The sequence below is a fragment of the Urtica dioica genome, chromosome 1, assembly GCF_054948205.1.
Source record: "Urtica dioica subsp. dioica isolate 48M chromosome 1, U.dioica_male_clone48M_v1_H2, whole genome shotgun sequence".
Classification (NCBI taxonomy): domain Eukaryota; kingdom Viridiplantae; phylum Streptophyta; class Magnoliopsida; order Rosales; family Urticaceae; genus Urtica; species Urtica dioica.
The window spans coordinates 848,556-867,788 of record NC_142756.1 but is presented as its reverse complement, the minus strand read 5'-3'; the positions used below and the strand labels follow the sequence as shown (position 1 = coordinate 867,788).

Here is a 19,233-nt window from a genome sequence, read left to right as displayed (position 1 = left end):
TCGTGATTATTATTAGGGAAATTACACAATTTTTGTTCCTAGCTTATTACAGTGGTAATCTCACACTTACCTCCACCACACGGGCCTGAGTTAGATCTTCATGAGCTGTAGAAATGTATGCATGGAGGATTATCTTCTTTTAGCTTAATGCCATCATATTATCATATAATCTTAACCGATATATCTCATGCTCTTTCACTGCGAATATATATATCATTGTCCGACGATAGTGTTACTTCTCAAAAAAATATATACCATAGCGATTTCTCGAACATTTAGATTGTTTAAATATTATATAAACAACTATAAGAATTTTTTTTTAATGAAGTTGTAAACAATATTAAAATGTAAGTCAAATAATGACAAAGATGCTTAGCCTTCGCGCATAGATATTTTGTTCAACGGAAACTCCAAAGCACGCCAGAGATGATAGCGAAGGAAGGAAGACATATCTCGGACGAGACAAAAGATGATTTGGATGACGGACAAGTGACGTCACTCATCTTCAACGGTAACACCATCCAAAAACTGAAACAGAGTCTGACGGAAGAGACGGAGATCGACGGAACCTTCTCAACAGAAAAGTATATCCTCTCCGATTGCATCTAAATCCTCCCAACAAAACTGAAATGCATGTCGTCGTTCTCATTAACGGAGAATCTTCCATTCCCTAGCTTTTTTTTTTCTTTTTTTTTCAAAAGATTCATATTGTTTTTGAGATGTCCATATAAGCTATAGCCTCTGCATATTTAACTTGTTCTTGGTCTCTGTGCTTGCTAATTAATCATTTTAGACGAGGGCTGATAAAAATCAATTTCTTTTTAAAGAATTTTTTGTTTTCTCTTTCTTTCATTTGCTGTTATCTTGGAAAGTTATGAAATTACAGCCATTGTTGTAACGGAAATTTATTTATCGGAGATGATCAAGGGAAAGAACACATTTTTACTTTGGAAAGAAAGCATTTCTATTTTAAAAAGAGGAGTTGGCGGGAAAAATACTCAATCTTTTTAATTTATTGAAGTTAAATACTCATTTTTTAAAAGTTACCGGAAAAATACCTAATTTTACAAAATCCTACCTCCATTATCAAACTTGGTTTAAAATATCACAGAGGTAGTTTAAAATACTCATTTTTTTATTAGTTTAAATAAATATTTAAAATATGAAGTAAAAAAAAATTAATAAACAACCCAAACTCCGTTGTGCCGAGTTGAAACATCACAGAGGTTTCAACGGCGATAATGACCCAGAAAACGCAGAGCCTCTCACCACAAAGCTCAACCACAATCTCCAAAATTTATGATATCGACACGTATATTGTCATCCATTTTAAACGGTGCAAGTGGTAACGGAAGTAATGTTTTGTGATACTAAGTATTTTTATCGTAACTTTTCAAGAAAAATGAATATTTCAAGTAACAAATCAAAAATATTAAATATTTTTTCCATCAATAACTCTTAAAAAAAATAGCGAACTTGAGTAAAAGTAACAAATAATCTATAGATAATAAGTGACACAATTTAAAGTTTAAAGGTGAACATAGTTGCCTTTTGACTTTTGCGGTTGTTTAAAAAGAGAAGTCGATAATTTGAGGGACCATGACGTGACTACAGCCAGCTATACCAACGCTTTGATTTTAACAAAAATTAGACTTCCCGTGAGTGATATTCTTAAAATTTAGGGAAAATAACGCATTTATACCCTGTGTTTTAGTGAAATGTCAAGTTTAACCCTCGGTTTTCAAAAATGTCGAGTTCATACCCTCTGTTTAACTAAAATGATGAAATTATACCCTCTGTTTAACTAAAATGACGAAATTATACCTTGAAATAGACAACAGTGTCACGAATATTCTTTTTATTGACTTTTCATTGACGTTGACTATAATATTTATATATAAACACCAATTATCTTTATTCATTCGCGCCATATATGTAATTTATTTAAAAACTAAAAAATAAACAACAGTCTGTTAATCGTGAAGAACACAGAAAGAGGCAAAAGGGTAAACATCGATAGTTGATAGTCATCAAAATCGCATATTCGAACAAAGAATCCAGGATTTAGAGTTACAATTCGAACACAGAATGAAGTCATTTCTTAGGAGGTATGAGTTTTATTATTTAATTTCAATTTAAGGCTATTTTTATTTCAAAATTGAGAATTTGGAAGTTAGTGCACTGATTTAGATTTGATTTGGTTTTTCTTATATAAGAGTTAATATCAATGAAAGAGAGATTTGTGACGCTCTTATTCATTTCAGGGTATAATTTCATCATTTTAGTTAAACAAATGGTATAATTTCGTCATTTTAGTTAAACAGAGGGTATGAACCTGACATTTTTGAAAACTGGGGGTTAAACTCGACATTTCACTAAAACACAGGGTATAAATATGTTATTTTCCCTAAAATTTATATGAATCAACTTCTCTTGTTCATATTTCAGTACAATTACTGGATCTTAAATTTTTCGCCGCGTCGTGTTTCTATTAACTTAAAAACCTCCAACTCCTCTATAGGCGGCTCAACATCGATCCTTCCATTAAATTATATTCCCAAAAACCCTATTTTTCTAAAATCAAACTCCTATTAAAGTGGTGGAATGCAATTGGATTCTTCGTAATTGTATATTCTGGTTTTCGGTCATAAAGTGTGATCTTTTAATAGTTACATTTATCTGCAAATACAAATCAGCACTTTTTCATTAAATATATATAGATATATATATATATATATATATATATATATATATTTGGTTAAAAATTGTCCACAATCAAAATTAATTAGTATATGTTAATAGTCACTTTAAGCTTTAAGTTATATTAAGTATTAACGTAAGAAATTGATTGGCGGTTCAAATATAAAAATAAAAATGTGTATCTAAAAGTAATGGTTGATATGTTGAAATATTAATTTAGTGTTGGCAAAGGCATTGAATTATTGGTTTCACCTTTCTAATAATTGTAACGCTCCAACACACAAATCACCCACACACTTGCTATAAGGAAACGTGTGAGGCTGAGCTATAAAACCAAAGTCTCTCACACACATTGTCACACACACAAAACATAACACAGCACAGAAGAACTGAAATCAAAGATGAATTCTAGAGCTTTTGTTTTGTTTGGTCTTCTTGTTTCAGCTCTTCTTCTTGCTGTATCCAAGGTATAAGACTATGTTCTACAAATTTATTTTATCATATATATTTAGATATATGTACGTAACAAAACATACATTATCATACTTTGCATTTGGTTATTTCACCGCTGATGGAAATTTCGAACCGCTCACCAAATATTGTTGTAAAAAACTTCCCTCTGGAATTTGCTATACATGGTGCTATGATTTTTTTTTTTTTTTTGAGGAAGCTAAAACCATTAATTAATCACGGTATATTTCAATTCTCATTATTATTATAACATTTTTCATAATGTCGCATTGAACTTGATTTAAATAATTTATTTTGAGACGTCCACATATGTTAATAAACTCTTATTCATGTGACGAAATGATAATTTAATTGAGATATGCATGCATGCAGACGTAACTCAGCTCACGAGTGGAAATTTGAAGCCACTTGCCCGTTACTGCTTCCAATGGTGTTATGCGGAAACTATTGAACAAGGTATATACACATCTATATATACATATATACACACATATACCTATATATGTACACGTAAGTATAATAATTGTGTGTTTACAGACCAAGTCCATGCAGTGGAAGACGTGAAGAATCTCGCGGCAAGAAATTAAGAAACCCAATCCGGCCAATAAAAGCTTGCTCAACCATGATATTGATGGTCACAAAATAACTACTTCCTTGTAAAGTGTACACGTGTGAGTGAGAGAGTTTTACGAATAAAAATGGCCTTTAATCTATTGTATTAAACTAAGCTCTACTTCTTTGCTTGTCATCAATTCGATTTGTCACAATAGCGGCGGAGCCAAAACTCGTAGTTAGAGGGACAAATTTGTAAAAGCAAAACTCAAGTGGGACAAATCTTAAAAAATTATATAATTTTAAACTAAAAATATTAATTAATTTTTTTAGCTAATAATATTTACAACTTTTAAAAGTTTAGGAGGCATTTGCCCGTCCGTCCATTAACTGTTAAATAGATTGCGCATAGTGAAAAAAAGGAAACGGAAGTAAATGACTAATTTTATTTTTCTAATATATTACTTTATCATACTGGTGATTATAAGATATCAACACGAGACCAAACTATTATCTGATTTACACATAATTTATTGGGAAATTGCTCTATTTACCACTCTTTTGATAACTTTTTCCCACATTCCACTAAAACTTTAATTTGTCTCAAAATGCCACCATGACAAGGGTAAAAAGTCAAGTTTGCCATTCACTATCTATTTTCTTTACAAATTGGCATCTATGTTTACTCAGCCATTTTCTCGTCCAGTACATCTAGGTCTCAGTCTCTCTCTCTCTCTCTCCTCATTTGTCCATCTCTTCTCTCTCTCTCTTCCAGTCCATCTCTTCTCTGTCTCTCTCTCTCCCCCATCTCGTCCAAGCTCTCTCGTCCAGATCTTATCTCTCTCTCTCTCTCTCTCTCTCTCTCTCCCCCACTCTCCCCCATCTCGTCCAAACTGAGAAAACTCGTGAACACAGCTCAAAAAAGTCGTCGGAGGAGCTAAGTTATCGTCGGAGGAGCATTCCGAATGTCAGCCCAAAAAAAGAGAAGTTGCAATCCACGAAATAAATCCCTAGGTTCGTTTTTTTTTTTTTTTTTTTTCATTTTCCGGTTATAAAAAAGCTTTTCGTCTTGAAATAATGAAGTTTTTGTTGTTTAAAAGCATGAGTTTGTTATGGGTATGTTATGTGATTTTTTAAGATGACGTTCATTATTTGTTGACATCAGATGTCAACATTGTTGACATCTAAAGTCAATATCCAAATAATAACTCTGTTTACTTTTTTGTACGCAGTGATGGGGGATATTTATTTATTATTCAAGCACAGTGGTACTTGGGTTGAACCTGATCGGTATCACGAGAAATGATCTTTCGGAATCGTGGTGCCGTACAACGTCAACTTCGCTAGTTTGATGCAAATCATTTACACGAACTTGCGTAAATCACCATCCACTCATACTATTGGTGTTGCATACTCGATGGCTGGTGCAGTGCAGCCTGTTGAGATAACCAACGATGACACGCTCAAAGGTTTCTTATATTTGCGGAGAAGACGAGAAGATGACATGGAGAATTTTCAATTGATATTGGAAGTAAATGAAAAACAATCGGGTCCCGATTCAGCAGGGATTGGATCCACTCCCAACAGCCGTGGTAGTGGTTGGTATTGATACTCGGATGTCAACATTGTTGACATCTATGTCAACATTGTTGACATCTGAGTATCAAACATTGTTGACATATCTATGTACACAATATCATAATAAAGTACATATATAATGAAACTGAGATTAAGTTAAGGTTTTACATACCATAATCATTAAAGTACCATACTTTTTACAAAACACTAAGATTAAGTTAAAGTTTTACATACCATAATCATTAAAGTACCATAATTTTAACAAAAACTGATATTAAATAAATAAGAGTTTATGAATCAATTTAGCTCATTCATCCTTGTCGTTGTCTGATTGGGCCTCTCTTGCAATTTTGGAATGTGTTTTCCAACACATGAGTCGTCACCGATTTCCAGCGTCGCAATTTTGGAATGTGTTTTCCAACACATGATCTTCCCTTTTGAGTCGGACATCCCGCCAACGTTCTTCACGTATTTGATAATCTTCGAAGAGCGATTGATTTTTGGTAGTTGCAGAAACTGGCCAAAGCAGCAGTTGCTAAACAATGACCTGTCTTCTTCGTTCATATCCGCAGCTTCCTCGAATTTCTCGAGGGATCCAAAGAAACTGAAATTATGGTCAACAATGTTCCCTTCGGGAACAAATTTCGACCAACCCTGAAAATAAAGATTAACAGATAAGGAAATGATATGAGAATCAAGAAAAAAAAAACAATAAATTGTTGACATCTATGTCAACAATGTTGACATCGGATGTCAACATTGTAGACATATGTGTCTACAATGTTGACATCTATGTCTACAATGTTGACATCAGACATAGATGTCAACATTGAAGACATATGTGTCTACAATGTTGACATTAGACATAGATGTCAACATTGAAGACATCTGATGTCAACATTGTTGACATATATGTCAACAAATAATGAACGTCATCTTCAAAAATCACATAACATACCCATAACAAACTCATGCTTTTAAACAACAAAAACTTCATTATTTCAAGACGAAAAGCTTTTTTATAACCGGAAAATGAAAAAAAAAACGAAGCTAGGGTTTTATTTCGTGGATTGCAACTTCTCTTTTTTTGGGCTGACATTCGGAATGCTCCTCCGACGATAACTGAGCTCCTCCGAAGACTTTTTTGAGCTGTGTTCACGAGTTTTCTCAGTTTGGACGAGATGGGGGAGAGTGAGGGAGAGAGAGAGGAGAAGATCTGGACGAGAGAGCTTGGACGAGATGGGGGAGAGAGAGAGACATAGAAGAGATGGACTGGAAGAGAGAGAGAGAGAGAAGAGATGGACGAATGAGGAGAGAGAGAGAGACTGAGACCTAGATGTACTGGACGAGAAAATGGCTGAGTAAACATAGATGCCAATTTGTAAAGAAAATAGATAGTGAAGGGCAAACTTGACTTTTTACCCTTGTCATGGTGGCATTTTGGGACAAATTAAGGTTTTAGTGGAATGTGAGAAAAAGTTATCAAAAGAGTGTCAAATAGAGCAATTTCTCTAATTTATTCCCTAGAGATTGCGCAATATGCGCATGGTGGAAGAAAAAGGAAACCGAAATAAGTGACTGATTTTATTTTTCTAATAATATTACGTTATTACACTTGTCATGATTATATGTCTCGAAATATTGAACTCATGTACTCACGCAGAAATGAACTTTTAGGCATATTAGCGTAAATGAATTAAAATAATAATTGAATATTTATGATTCTGAAAAGGATAAAAATAATCTAAAGTTTTTATTTATTATTATTTAAGTTCCATTTTGTCTTTGAAATTTTTCCCACTTTAGTGTTGGGATTGGTATTCAACTTTGGCAAAATTATTGTAACATGAAATGATGTAAATTAAATTTTAAAAAATGATGAAAAGTCGAATGAAGTCCCTTCGCTAATCACATTACCCTTTGAGTGTGTGTAACACATTTTCCTTTCAAACGTCATGAAAAATAAAAAAATAAAAAAATAAATCACACATGTGGCAGTTTTTTCTTTTCCAATTGCATGTGGAGTTTGGCCACTGATTTCGAAATGTTTCATCACTTCTTCAATGTCGGTTTAAGTTACTTTTACACACGTTGTTATCCAACATCATTTTTTAAAAGAAAATTTATCATTAAACATCACAAACGAAAGAAATAAAAATCTATTATCTGAAATGTTAATCCCTTTATGAACACCTTTCTTTTGCATGTTGTTGAGGCGAGTAAGAAATACTGCCATTAAACAGCCATGAGCTCAGCTCCTTTGCCAATATCGACCGCTCGAGAAACTCCAACCTTGCAAGAGACAACTAGACCTTGTCTCCCCAAACTAAAACAACAATTTTTTTTTTTAAAACAAAGGCAATCGAAAGAGAAATTTTTATTTTTTGGGTCTCAAAAATAGAGAAATATCTATTGAAGTAGGAAAGTCTCATATTGGTTTTGTGTGTCAATGAATATATGTTTATATATTAGTTGAACCTCTTCACTTGACACCAATTGATTTTCAGATGAGTGTCAACAGTCCTACGGTCAGTGAGACGAGCGCGCTCAAAAAGATCTGATATATATTTTGACTGAGATAGAAGGTAGCTTTTCGGAGAGAAGACCACCTCGATACCTAGAAAGTAACGCAACAAACCCAGATATTTCATAGCAAAGCACCCAGTCAAGTCAAACTTCAACAATTCAATCTCATCATAATCATCGCCGGTAATAATCATATCATCAACATACAAGGACAGAATGATACGAACTGTACTTGTACGCTTGACAAACAAGGCGGTTTCAAGCTGGCTAGGAAGATAGGTATGGAATTCAAAAATATCAAGACTAAATCTCATAGTTGCAAAGTATTTAAAACTGGACTTTTCACTCAAAATCGGACAAAAATTCTCTTTCAACCATTTTTCCCTTTTATATCTTTGAACTTCATCCGAGATCATCTTAAATCATCAGAAATAATCCGAAATCATCTTAAATCATCGACAATCATCGTAATCTTTGAATTTCATCGCAAATCATTGTATTTCATCGGAAAAAACTATGCATCTTAAATAATCATAAGAAAAAAATCTCAAATTCAAAATCTTCACTTTTCCAAAAAACTGAATCAAATCATCTAATAATCACTCTACATTATTAAAACTATCCTATAACAATTCAAACATGAAAATCTTACCCTTTTTGTCATGTTGATTTCGAAAAAAAAAAACAGAGAGAAAATCATTATAAGTGGAAATGAGAGAGTGTGGAAGAAGGAAAAATTGGTTGAAAGAACATTTATATTTGATTTTGAGTCAAAAGTCCAATTTTATATATTTTGCAACTATGAGATCTAACTTTGATATTTCTCCACTTTTGAGACCTAAAAAATAAAATTTCTCATTTACACATAAATGATACTACAATATATCTTCTTTTCCATTACTTTTGAAAGGGTACTTTAAGAACACAAATAAGCATTTATTAGAAATTCTAAAACGGCCGGGGGAGGAGTGGTTCTTAGAGCATCTTTAGTGGTAACATTAGCTTAATATGCCACCTAGGTTTTTCAAACTACAACTCATTCAAGCTACAACAATCTTTAATGGTTAAGCCAATCTCTCTCTCTTTGCTCTATGTATCACACATATAAATAACATTTCATTAAATTTTTACTTAATTCTCATTGGTTCAAATGAATGTGGGGTCCATTACTTTTGCTAGAGCTAATTTGCTCTATAGAGCTACTTAGCTCCACTAAGCCAATAGTCAAATCATGCTCTAATGGTGAATCTATTAGCTCCAATCTTTTATAATTTACTAGCAAGTCCTTATGGTAAATCATTAAAGATGCTCTTAGCTCGCCAACTAAACCCAACAAGCCGCGTCACGTCAACAACATTTCGAAGCTCATCAACATGTTTTGTTTTATTTTTATTTCATCTAATTGAATGCTGATCATCCGAAGAGAATCCAGAATTTGAAGTCTTCAAATTAGAATATAAAAAAAATATCAAAAGAGACACCAAACAACGAATTGACTGTTCATAATGGAATGATCAGAATACATAAAGCTGAATGTTGATAAGATACAGACACAAAGGAAAGGAAAAAAAAAAAAACAAAAAACAAAATGCACTATCATTTAGCTGCTTTTTGTAGGAGATCAACTTTTTAACTGACGTAATTCCCTGGTGTGACTGTATCGCCCTATAACCGAGTTATACGATATTGATCCAGGAAAAGTGAATCTTAACTGCATATTGAATCTAATAAGAGATCTCATCTAATAAATAGTAAACTTTCAACTAAGTAAATAAAATATCAACTTTTTATTTGGTGTGAAACACATATTTATAGACGAATGCTATCAACCAATCCGAATCGTAGGATATTTAGAATCAATCGCAAAACAAAGTTCTGACCTCCAAAAACCTTGACAAAAGAAAAATGGATATAAAAAAGAATTGCCTTCCAGAAAAGTTTTATTTACACTTCCGTAAATATTCCTATCTCAAGTGAAAGAAAAACTCAAGGAGAGCAGAAACACAAAATAAGCACTCCTTCCAACCTAAACACCAATTGATTTTTGAAAAAAAGGAGATATGCTAGCAAAAGAAAATTAAAAAAAGAACGAGAGAAATAGAAACATGTAAAACTCCAAAAAAATTACATGAATGTAACAACCCCCAAGACCAAAAATAAATAAAATAAGAAATAAAACCAAAAAAATTATTTTTACAAAATGTGAATTTTTCAACACACCAAATCAATAATATTTCCATGCCGGGCCGGGCCGGGGCGGGTCACGAATGAGAACGGGACGGAGTGGCGGTGTCGCTCTCGAATCCGCTGTCGAGAAGCTCCTCCCAATTGACGTCCTCCCCGTCGACGTCGACGTCGTCCCCTCTCCGGCGGTTGAGCACCTCGACGACGGCGGCAGCCCTCATCCTCGTCCGCTCGCCCTCCCCTCCCATCTCGGCCGCCGCCAGCGCCTCCCCCACCCCCGCGGCCCGCGCCAGCGCCTTGAACCGGTGGCCCCCGCCGCTCAACGCAAACAAAACCCCCACCGCCCCCTCCCTCGCCTCCGCCGCCCCCGCCACCACCGCCGCCACCATGTCCTCCACCGCGCCGGAGTCCATCATCGCCGCCCGCCCCTCGGGACTCATCCCCAAGTTCCCCAGCACCGGGAGGACCCGGGGGGCCATGTCCCCGGCCCTCACCATCCCCAGAAGCGCCGGGACGGCCCCCGCCTTCACCAGCTTGGTCCGGTTCGTCCGGACCAAGCTGAGGTGGTACAGCGCGAGGGCCGCATCCCGGCGCGTCTGCTCTGTCCCCGCGCCGGCGGCGGCCCTCAGGGCCTGGACCAGCGGGCCCAGCGCGCCCAGGACCCCGACAGCAGTTCTGCTGTCGGGGTCCAGGGCCAGGCTGAAGAAGGCCGCCGCCGCGTGGCCCTGGGCCTCGCGGGACCCGCGTCTTAGGACGTCCACCAACGGGGGCACGAGCCCGGCCCGGACCATCTTGCCCTTGTTGGGCGGGTCGAGCGAGAGGTTCACCGCCGAGGCTAGGGCGTCGGTTTGGACTCCGGCGTGCCGGGACGGGATTAGGGTTCGGAGCACGGAGAGGAGGCGGTACGTGCATAGGTGGGCCCGCGAGTCTTCTCTCGTCCTCGTGATCCGCCGGAGCGCCGCCGCGCCTTCCTCCACCTCCGAGACTTGGCGGCTCTTGAGCTTCGATACTATTTCGTCTTCTTCGAAGAGGAACTTGGGGTTTCCGATCTCCACCTCCGACGAGGCCGACGAGGACGACGAGCTGGACCGTGTCGCCGGGGAAGGCTTCGGCGACGGGTCGGTCGTGTTGTCCGACGACGACGAGAAGCTCGAGCAGTAACCGGAGCCGCGGCGTCTCCGAGCGAGCTCCGTCGCTATTGAGTCAACGGAGACGGGTTTTGTATTGTGACTGTGACTGTGAATATTCTTTTCTTCGCTTTTCGTCGTCGGAGAATCGCGGACGAGATTCTCAGTCGCTATTGAATCAACAGAGACGGCTTTGCGAGTGTGATTCTTCTCTTCGGTTTTCGTCGACGGTGGATCACGGGACGCCATGAAGTAGCGGACGAGATTCTCCGCCGCGGCGGGATCGAGCGGAATCGGAGCTCCGGCGGAGGAGGTCTCGCGCCAGGCGGCGATTGCGGATTTCAGAGCTAGGTTTGGGATCACGGAGGTGAAATCCGCGGCGGAGGAGTCGGACATGGTCGGAGAGAAGCCCAGGGCTCTGCAAGCATCGGCGCAGGCTCGCTCGAATGTGTGGCCTGAGGAGACGATCACCGGCTCAGCCATTAACTCGCCGGTGATCGGACACAGAAACTCGCTCGGCGGAGCAATCGGCCCTGTCACCGTCACCGTCGTTGTCGACGCCGTGGAATGAGCAGAAATCGACGAAGACGACCTGTGAAAAATCCTCCATCTTCGCGACCTCGTAACGCTGGTCTCTGACTCAGGGCTTTTCTTCTCCGATTTTTTGCTTCTCCGTCTCTGTAATTGCTTCTCTGAGGTTTCTTGTATCGTAAATCTCACCAGACCTTCTTGGAACTCCATGACTCTTGTTGATCAGTTCGCGGAAGAAGAAGAGGAAAAAGTCTCTGCTTTTCGGTCAAGCCTGGTAATAAGCCATTGCAAAACGACGATCAGAAGCTGAAAAAGCGCGCGACTTTGTTGGTGGCGGCGATTACGGCGGTCTGAGAAGCACGAAAGAGAGAGAAAATTATTTTCGATGTTTTTGTTTGGCGGGTGAGATTCTGATTCTATTATCTTTTATTTTCTTTTTTGAACTGAACTAATTAAACAGAAACTAGAAAGTTCAGGGTTTACTGACTTACTCAGCCACTCAGAAGAAGCTTCACAGTTATCACCTTTTTTTTTTTTTTTTAAAATACGTATTTTTATCTTCTATTTTTTTTTTTAAATGATATCACCTACTATTCCGATTTTTTTCCAGATATTTGCGGAACAAATTAATATTTAACTTTTTTAAGTTTTATTTTTTTAATTAATTTCAAGAGAAGCATTAATTGATGGATAATAATAAGCATTTTAAAAGTTACAAACGATAAATAAGCATTAATATATTATTTCCTACCAGCCTTGCAAAAATAAAAGTAGAAATCCGTGCTTCATAAAACAAATTCTATTTTACAGATCCTAATCAGGGTAAAAATCAATCAAATATAAAAACCTCGTTATATTAGTACTTTCGTAGAGACAAATAGACAAATACAAGCTGATCTTAGCTGCTTTGCTTTATACCAATATCCCACTATCTTAAAGAGAATCAGCGCTATTTTAGGACCCACATTTTTGCCTTTATCCATCAAATATATGTTTAAGAATTTCCCAACTTTTGATGGGAGCCAATAAGACCACTTTCCTTTCTTTCATTCTTAGTTGCTAAGTTTCTTTGGTATTATTTGATGATTTTACAACAAGATCTTTGCCGTTGTACACTTGTAGTTGTACAAGGCTGGACTATACATAATAGATATATAATATAATACACATCTCATTTGTCTTTACAAAAGTAGCTACGTTACATGCCTTAGTGTCACTGATCTACTAACATGGACGCTCTGATTTTTTGTCCTCAATTCCACAAAAAAAAAAAAAAAAAAAAAACTTAGATTTTTGATTGATGAAGCTATGACATGCTTGCAATTCGGTCGAGATAAACCGATTTGTACTCAACGGAAGTACAAGGTCAACAAGGGCAAGAAAGGAAAATATACCGACCTCTCAAGAGCGAAAACGACCTCGTTGAAGTTATGATTTTCGATTCGTCAGGAGTTACTACCATGGATTCAATGGCCAGCCAAAATATTTAGTTCTCTTAATTGGAGGGCGAAAGAGCAATACTTTTCAAGAGTTTTAGTCGTATTTTTATTACTTCGTGCTCTTTTCTAAACCGTTTTTAATTTGTAATGTTAGAGTTTTCCTCCACTTAATCTATGTATTCGTTTTTTTTAAAATAACACAATCCTTTATAATATCATAAAAGTTCTCATAAGTAAGAAATAAACTACATATTAAAAAACTAATTATAGTTCCTATTTTTGATAGTACTGAACCCACATCATGTAAGACTTATAGTTCCAAAAATAAAAGTCTATAGTGCATGTCGTGGTTATTCTGACCATCAGTACAAAAGTGTACACACTATGATACATAAAATATACCAAAGTTCATGATCACTTTGCATGGGATGACATGAAAATGAAAAACAGGCATGCCCAACAACAAGAATATTGATACCATACCCAAAAGGTGATAATGACATAATTATAGATTAATAATTATTTGATCGATCGATATCAAAATTGCTAATAACCGAATCCGAAGATGGGCATTGAAGTTGGATATCTAAAGACATCGAATAAATAATCAGATGAAAATACTCATTTAACCTAACATTTAGATCACATGCTCGATCACCGCCACCAAAAACATTACATGTGAAATCAAGTATGAGAAATGAAGTGTATGAAAGAGTAAACCACATATCTACAATACATTCAAAGTAAAAAAGATGATATGAAATATATACTTGTTTATACATTTTTCAACAGATAAATTTTCCTTAAATTGTATTACATATTAACATTACGAAAAATGAGAGAGATTTTAGTTCCTGGGGGAACTTGAATCCAATGAATTTCTAGGTTTTCAGACATATAGTCCTTTGATGAGCATTCAAATACCCTTCAATAAAATAAAATAAAAAAACCCAACTTGAATATGCAGATCCCTCTCGTTAGATATATAATTCTATATGAAAAAAAAAAATTATGTGCTCACATAATATAGATAGATGTCTTATCACACTATTTTCATTTTTAGAAGTTAAGAGATCCATGTAATTTTTTTTTTCTATAATGATCATAATTTACTAAGGATTTATTTGAAATAAATTGAATGGTGACTTGAGCATAAAATCTTTGTGTTTGAGCTAATTTCATTTATTCCACAAAATCTACAATCAATTAGAACGCTACTTATATAGTTACGTGTAAGTAATAGTTTTTCACGCTGATATAGTTTTTTTTTTTTTTTTTAATATATATATCATTAACACTACTGATTGGCAGTATCCTATAATTAATATGGCTTCACTTGAGACTTGAGAGACGATTGAATATTTTTTTGTATTATTTTTATTTTACTTTATTGACTCAAGACTTGAGAGACGGTTGATTAATGTTTGAATCTAAAATGTAGGACCAAAATATTACACAGACACACGAGGCCATAGTAGTTTTAGTGGTATATATATTAACACGTCCATATATATATATATATATATATATATATTAAAAACATATTGGGTGGTAATCTAGTTGGGTCATCTCTTGATGTAATGCATGCAAATGCAATAATGCAATTATAATTATGCAAATTAAACTTTACAAAAAGAAAGGTGCGTGATGGAATTTGCTTTACAATTGGCAATCTAACTTTTCTAAAATTAACGACACCAAATAACATACATAGTCAACAGCAGTGTCTCGTCGTCTTTTTAATAAAACTAGTTATTAATAGGACAATCTTGGAAATAATTATTGTTGGTAAAAACAAAGTTTGTTACAATAATTGTGCAGTTAAAAACCCACCGATCGACCTGAACTGAAAACTTCTCGTGAGAGTTACAAGATTTTTTTTTTTTTTTTTTTTTTTGAGGAAAGAGTTACAAGATTTAAGTGTGGCCAATTTCTTCTTGCTTTGGTCGGCTTCTTAATAATATTCTCTTTATTTTTTGGGATCGTGAGTTGATCAGATCCGCATCGTTGTAAATCTCTAGTCTTAACTATCGGTTTTGCGATTTCGTGCTGTGAATGTAGGTCGTAAACTCGTAATAATGTTTCAAGATCATATGGTTAATTTTGTAGTGGCTAATTAACTTTTATTTTATTTGACTTGCTAGTATATATTATTTTGACTATCCGATTTCTTCGATTTGGACGATGTTAGTTTGGTACTCGTTCACAAAATAATTCGAAAGAAAAAGAAAAAGGTCGTCGTTAGGTTAAATATATAAGAAAGATATCTCATTTCTTTATAAGTTGTGACTTGTGAAAACAAATTTTTTTTTATGCGTTAGGTTAAAAAGAAAAAAAGATTTTCAATTCAGACTGTGGAGAAGGAATTAGATTCTCGGAAGTCGGTATAAAATATATACATCAATTATTGAGTAGACATTTTTTTTTATCTCAAATAAAAAGGTTTTATCAGGAGGCTCAGCCTTTCACACTCGTCCCATGCTGTGACAAACGATTGTTTTCCATGATGTAGTTACTAAAACTGAAGTGGGGTCAGAATGAATGATTTTTTTATAAAGTATAATATGATGTGTCTATTGTTTTGAAGAAATTAAAAAAAAAAAAAAAAAAAAAAAAAAAAAAAAAAAAACAGTAGAACTTTAAATCATATGACGTTACTTCGAAAATATTAATATAACTCAATTATTTAAATATAAAAATATAATCAAGTTTATGTTTAAATTAGAAACTTAGCAATAAGGGTCCAAATAAATCATAAACCTAACTCTTCCAAAAATAAAACAGCAATAAATAAATGTCATAAATCATTACCTGATTTAATAGGGGAGAGTTATGCATGTAACCCATTTAAACTTTCAACGTTAAAATTTCAATCAAATTATCTAAAAATTAAAAGAATAGTCCAAACTAATACATCATATTTAGGCATGAGTTTAGCTATTTCTTTAGTATTTGAGTAATTGGACTCTATTTTCTTTAACTGGATTAGTGATTAGTTCGGTCCATTTAAAGAGGTAGGTCGGTGAGCCAAGAGTACATCGGAGGATGGTCTAGTGCTGCAGCAGTGACTGGGTTAACAAAGTTTTTATGCACTAATTATTTGGCTTCTGTACTTTCTTGTAAAACCTTTCAATAAAAAATGTAGCACAGCTTAAGCACTATATTTGTATACATATATAAGCGTTTTAGCTTAATTTTTCGCATATGTGCAATCCAGTTATAGTGATATAATTTAGTTTACTGTTAACAATTGCACAAATAAGTCAAAATTTTATCATTAAAAAAATAATATCTAATAAACTACGTACTCCTTCAAAACAGTAATTCAAATACTAATAAATGAAAGACTAAACAGATTAAACCACTTAAAATGTCAAAATGTAAACAAGATTAGTCATTCTGATCATATAGCGATTAATTTAAATTTTGCATTTCCGATTTTGTTATACAATCTTAACCAACATATACCTTTATAAACTTTTATTAACATATATTAACCTTCGAAATTGGAAAAATAAACTTTTTAATGAGTTTTTTTTTTTAGTTGATTTGATTTGTTTTCGTGTATGAGTGATTTTCCTTGATCTCTACATGATTTTGAAATTTTGGAAGTCAAATAACAGAATATTAATTGTAGGTCGACATTCATCGTCGTCAAGTTCTTTTATATTGTTATTGTATGTGTGCACTCGATATAAACCAACAGATACTTTTATAATGTGTCATTAATATATATTCACCAATAATAACCTTCAAAATTAGAGGTTTAAATTTTCATCCGTTAATTGATTTAATCTGTTTCCGTGTCATTAATATATATTAACCAATATTGACCTTCTAAAGGGAAAATTTTGACCGCTCAAATTTTTGCGAAATTTAAAAGTGCGAAAAATATTTAGAAGCGATAATGTCAAAATTTACAATTTTAAAGCATCGCGTTCGGTGACTGGCTTAGAAGTGACATGTTGTTTCTAAAAGTCAATTTTCGCTTCTAATTAGAAACAACATACCGCTTCTAAAAGCTGTTTTTGTAGTAGTGTGATTTTCTCAATTTCCTACAAAATTTTAATATTTTGGAAGTTATGTAGCTAATTTTTTTTTAACAACTTTTAACTGATAGTTAATTAAGGTAATTTTGTCTCATCTTTCTCAGTTATTTTGGTTAATAACTATTTGACAATATGTATTAAACATGGGCTACTTTACAAAACTCAACTTTTAACTTAAGTAGTTAATTAAAATATCCATAATAAATTGGAAAGCAGAATCATAGAGCAACAAACATTAACTAAACGAACCACCGAATCACAAAAATTTGTGGAGGGAAAACTATACCATATATGCCTCGTCTACATGACTTTACTATTATTTTATTTTTCTCTGTTTGCAAATTTGATCAGTACTTTCACGAATAAGAAGGAAAAAAACATTAAGGACTAACTTAGACTAGGAAGATATAGCTTATTCTTAAACCACTTGACTGTCTTGTTCCTAAAACTCTCTTTGCTCTTTAAGTTGTAGCTCGCCAGAAACTTTTGCCTCGAACAATAGTACTGATGAGTCGTCACGCCCAACCTTTTTGCCCCGGACACCACTGAAGCCGTGTTCGTTGGACCAAAGCTCATCGGATTCAAAATCTCATAATCGTCTTTTTCGTTCTCGTTCTCGGTTTTAGACATTAATATCAAGTCTTTCAAGAGCTCTTCGAGCTTCTCGGGGTCGGACCACGGGTTGAAATCGGGCCCAACATTTGCTTCTTTTGTCATCGACTCTTCTCCGGAGGTTTCCGTTGACTTTTTGAAGCAGCATCTTATGACGACCATCTTGTTTGGGGAAAAAATGTTGATTATAGTGTAGTACGTAGTTTAGCTGTTGGGTTTTTAATTATTTATATTTTATTTTATATATTCTTTAAGAGCTTAAGAGTTCAATTTTGCGTTACTTATTTATAGATGTGTGTGTGTGCCTAAAGAGCTGACTGCACTTGTCATTCGGAAGTAGGAATTGGGTTATTATTCTAGTGGAAGTAGGATTTTAATTAAATGATTTTCTTATATTCAAAATATATCATATAAAAACGAATAATATATTTTTCTTATATTTAAAAAAAAAAAACGAATAATATATAGCCCCATCTGGCGGGGCGTTTCAGTAATTTGAACGATTAGCCGAAACCAACAGAAAGTCAAACTCCGTCAACTACAGGTCAAAGTTCGTTCCAAAAATAGCGCCGCAAAAAAAATCCACGTGGCAAAAGAACAGAGAAAACCCAGAAGGTTCTTAATTAGGAAGGAAGATAATAATCGCTTTCGTATGCGCTTAGCTTAGGTACGTTGTCTTATGCCCCAAGAAATATACGTAGGTATATATATATGTTTAACAGAAACCCATCTTTAACCATTATCTCATTTTATTTTTCTTCTCCTTCAAACAAAACAAAAGAAAGCTAAACGGTGTCGTGTTGATCTGAAGCCATGGGAGGTGGAACAGAGGCTTTCCCGGATTTGGGGAAACACTGCGAATTCACAGATTGCAAACAGCTTGATTTCCTTCCCTTCGATTGCCAAGCTTGTCATAAGGTAAATTAATTTAATTTCCTTCTTTTCTTGTACACCAAGCTAAATTGAATTTTCTGATTAAATTAAAAAAGGAAAAAAACTCCGGTATTATCCGACGTGGCAGGTGTATTGTCTCGAACACCGATCGTACCGATCCCATAAATGCCCGGACTCCGATCGGGAGAGCCGGAGAGTCGTTCTCTGCGAGACTTGCTCCTCCGCCGTGGAAATCACCGGCGAGGCCGACGATCGGCGGTTGCTGGAAATCCACCGGAGCTCCGGCGAGTGTGACCCGAAGAAGAAGAAGAAGCCGATTTGTCCGGTCAGGCGTTGCAGAGAAGCTTTGACTTTCTCGAACTCCAGTGTGTGCAAAGCCTGCAGAGTCAAGGTGTGCCTCGGCCACAGATTCCCGGCGGATCACCTCTGCGCTCCGGCGAGATCGGCTCCGGCGTGGAACGAGAAGTTCATGGCGGCTTTCTCCGGCAGGAATGGCAAAGATTGTAACAGTTCTTCTGTGTCCGCAAAGAGCAACAATCACTCTGTCAAAGCGTGTTGAGAGATTTTGTT

General features: G+C 35.5%; 2 protein-coding genes and 1 long non-coding RNA gene across 3 annotated transcripts; 2 read left to right on the top strand and 1 right to left on the bottom strand.

Moving 5' to 3' along the window:
* The first annotated feature begins 3,025 nt into the window (after positions 1-3,025).
* Positions 3,026-3,745, top strand: LOC149406029 (uncharacterized). The gene is made up of 3 exons (XR_016300295.1): positions 3,026-3,167; positions 3,544-3,627; positions 3,709-3,745. It is a non-coding gene; the product is annotated as an uncharacterized LOC149406029 (long non-coding RNA).
* Positions 3,746-10,079: 6,334 nt separating this feature from the next.
* On the bottom strand, positions 10,080-12,581 carry LOC149406028 (U-box domain-containing protein 40-like). The gene is made up of 2 exons (XM_089610626.1): positions 12,517-12,581; positions 10,080-12,019 (listed from the first exon to the last, which is right to left on the bottom strand). Exon 2 carries the CDS (start codon positions 11,877-11,879, stop codon positions 10,089-10,091), a length of 1,791 nt encoding a protein of 596 aa, XP_089466752.1. The 5' UTR covers positions 11,880-12,019; positions 12,517-12,581; the 3' UTR covers positions 10,080-10,088.
* Positions 12,582-18,509: 5,928 nt separating this feature from the next.
* PMZ (zinc finger (AN1-like) family protein) lies at positions 18,510-19,233 on the top strand. The gene is made up of 2 exons (XM_089608448.1): positions 18,510-18,687; positions 18,791-19,233. Exons 1-2 carry the CDS (start codon positions 18,583-18,585, stop codon positions 19,220-19,222), a joined length of 537 nt encoding a protein of 178 aa, XP_089464574.1. The 5' UTR covers positions 18,510-18,582; the 3' UTR covers positions 19,223-19,233.

Coding starts and splice junctions, on each gene's coding strand:
- LOC149406028 (XM_089610626.1), bottom strand. CDS start 11,879: ATGGAGTTCCAAGAAGGTCTGGTGAGATTTACGATACAAGAAACCTCA.
- PMZ (XM_089608448.1), top strand. CDS start 18,583: ATGGGAGGTGGAACAGAGGCTTTCCCGGATTTGGGGAAACACTGCGAA. Junction 18,688..18,790: donor ATTGCCAAGCTTGTCATAAG/GTAAATTAATTT, acceptor CCGACGTGGCAG/GTGTATTGTCTCGAACACCG.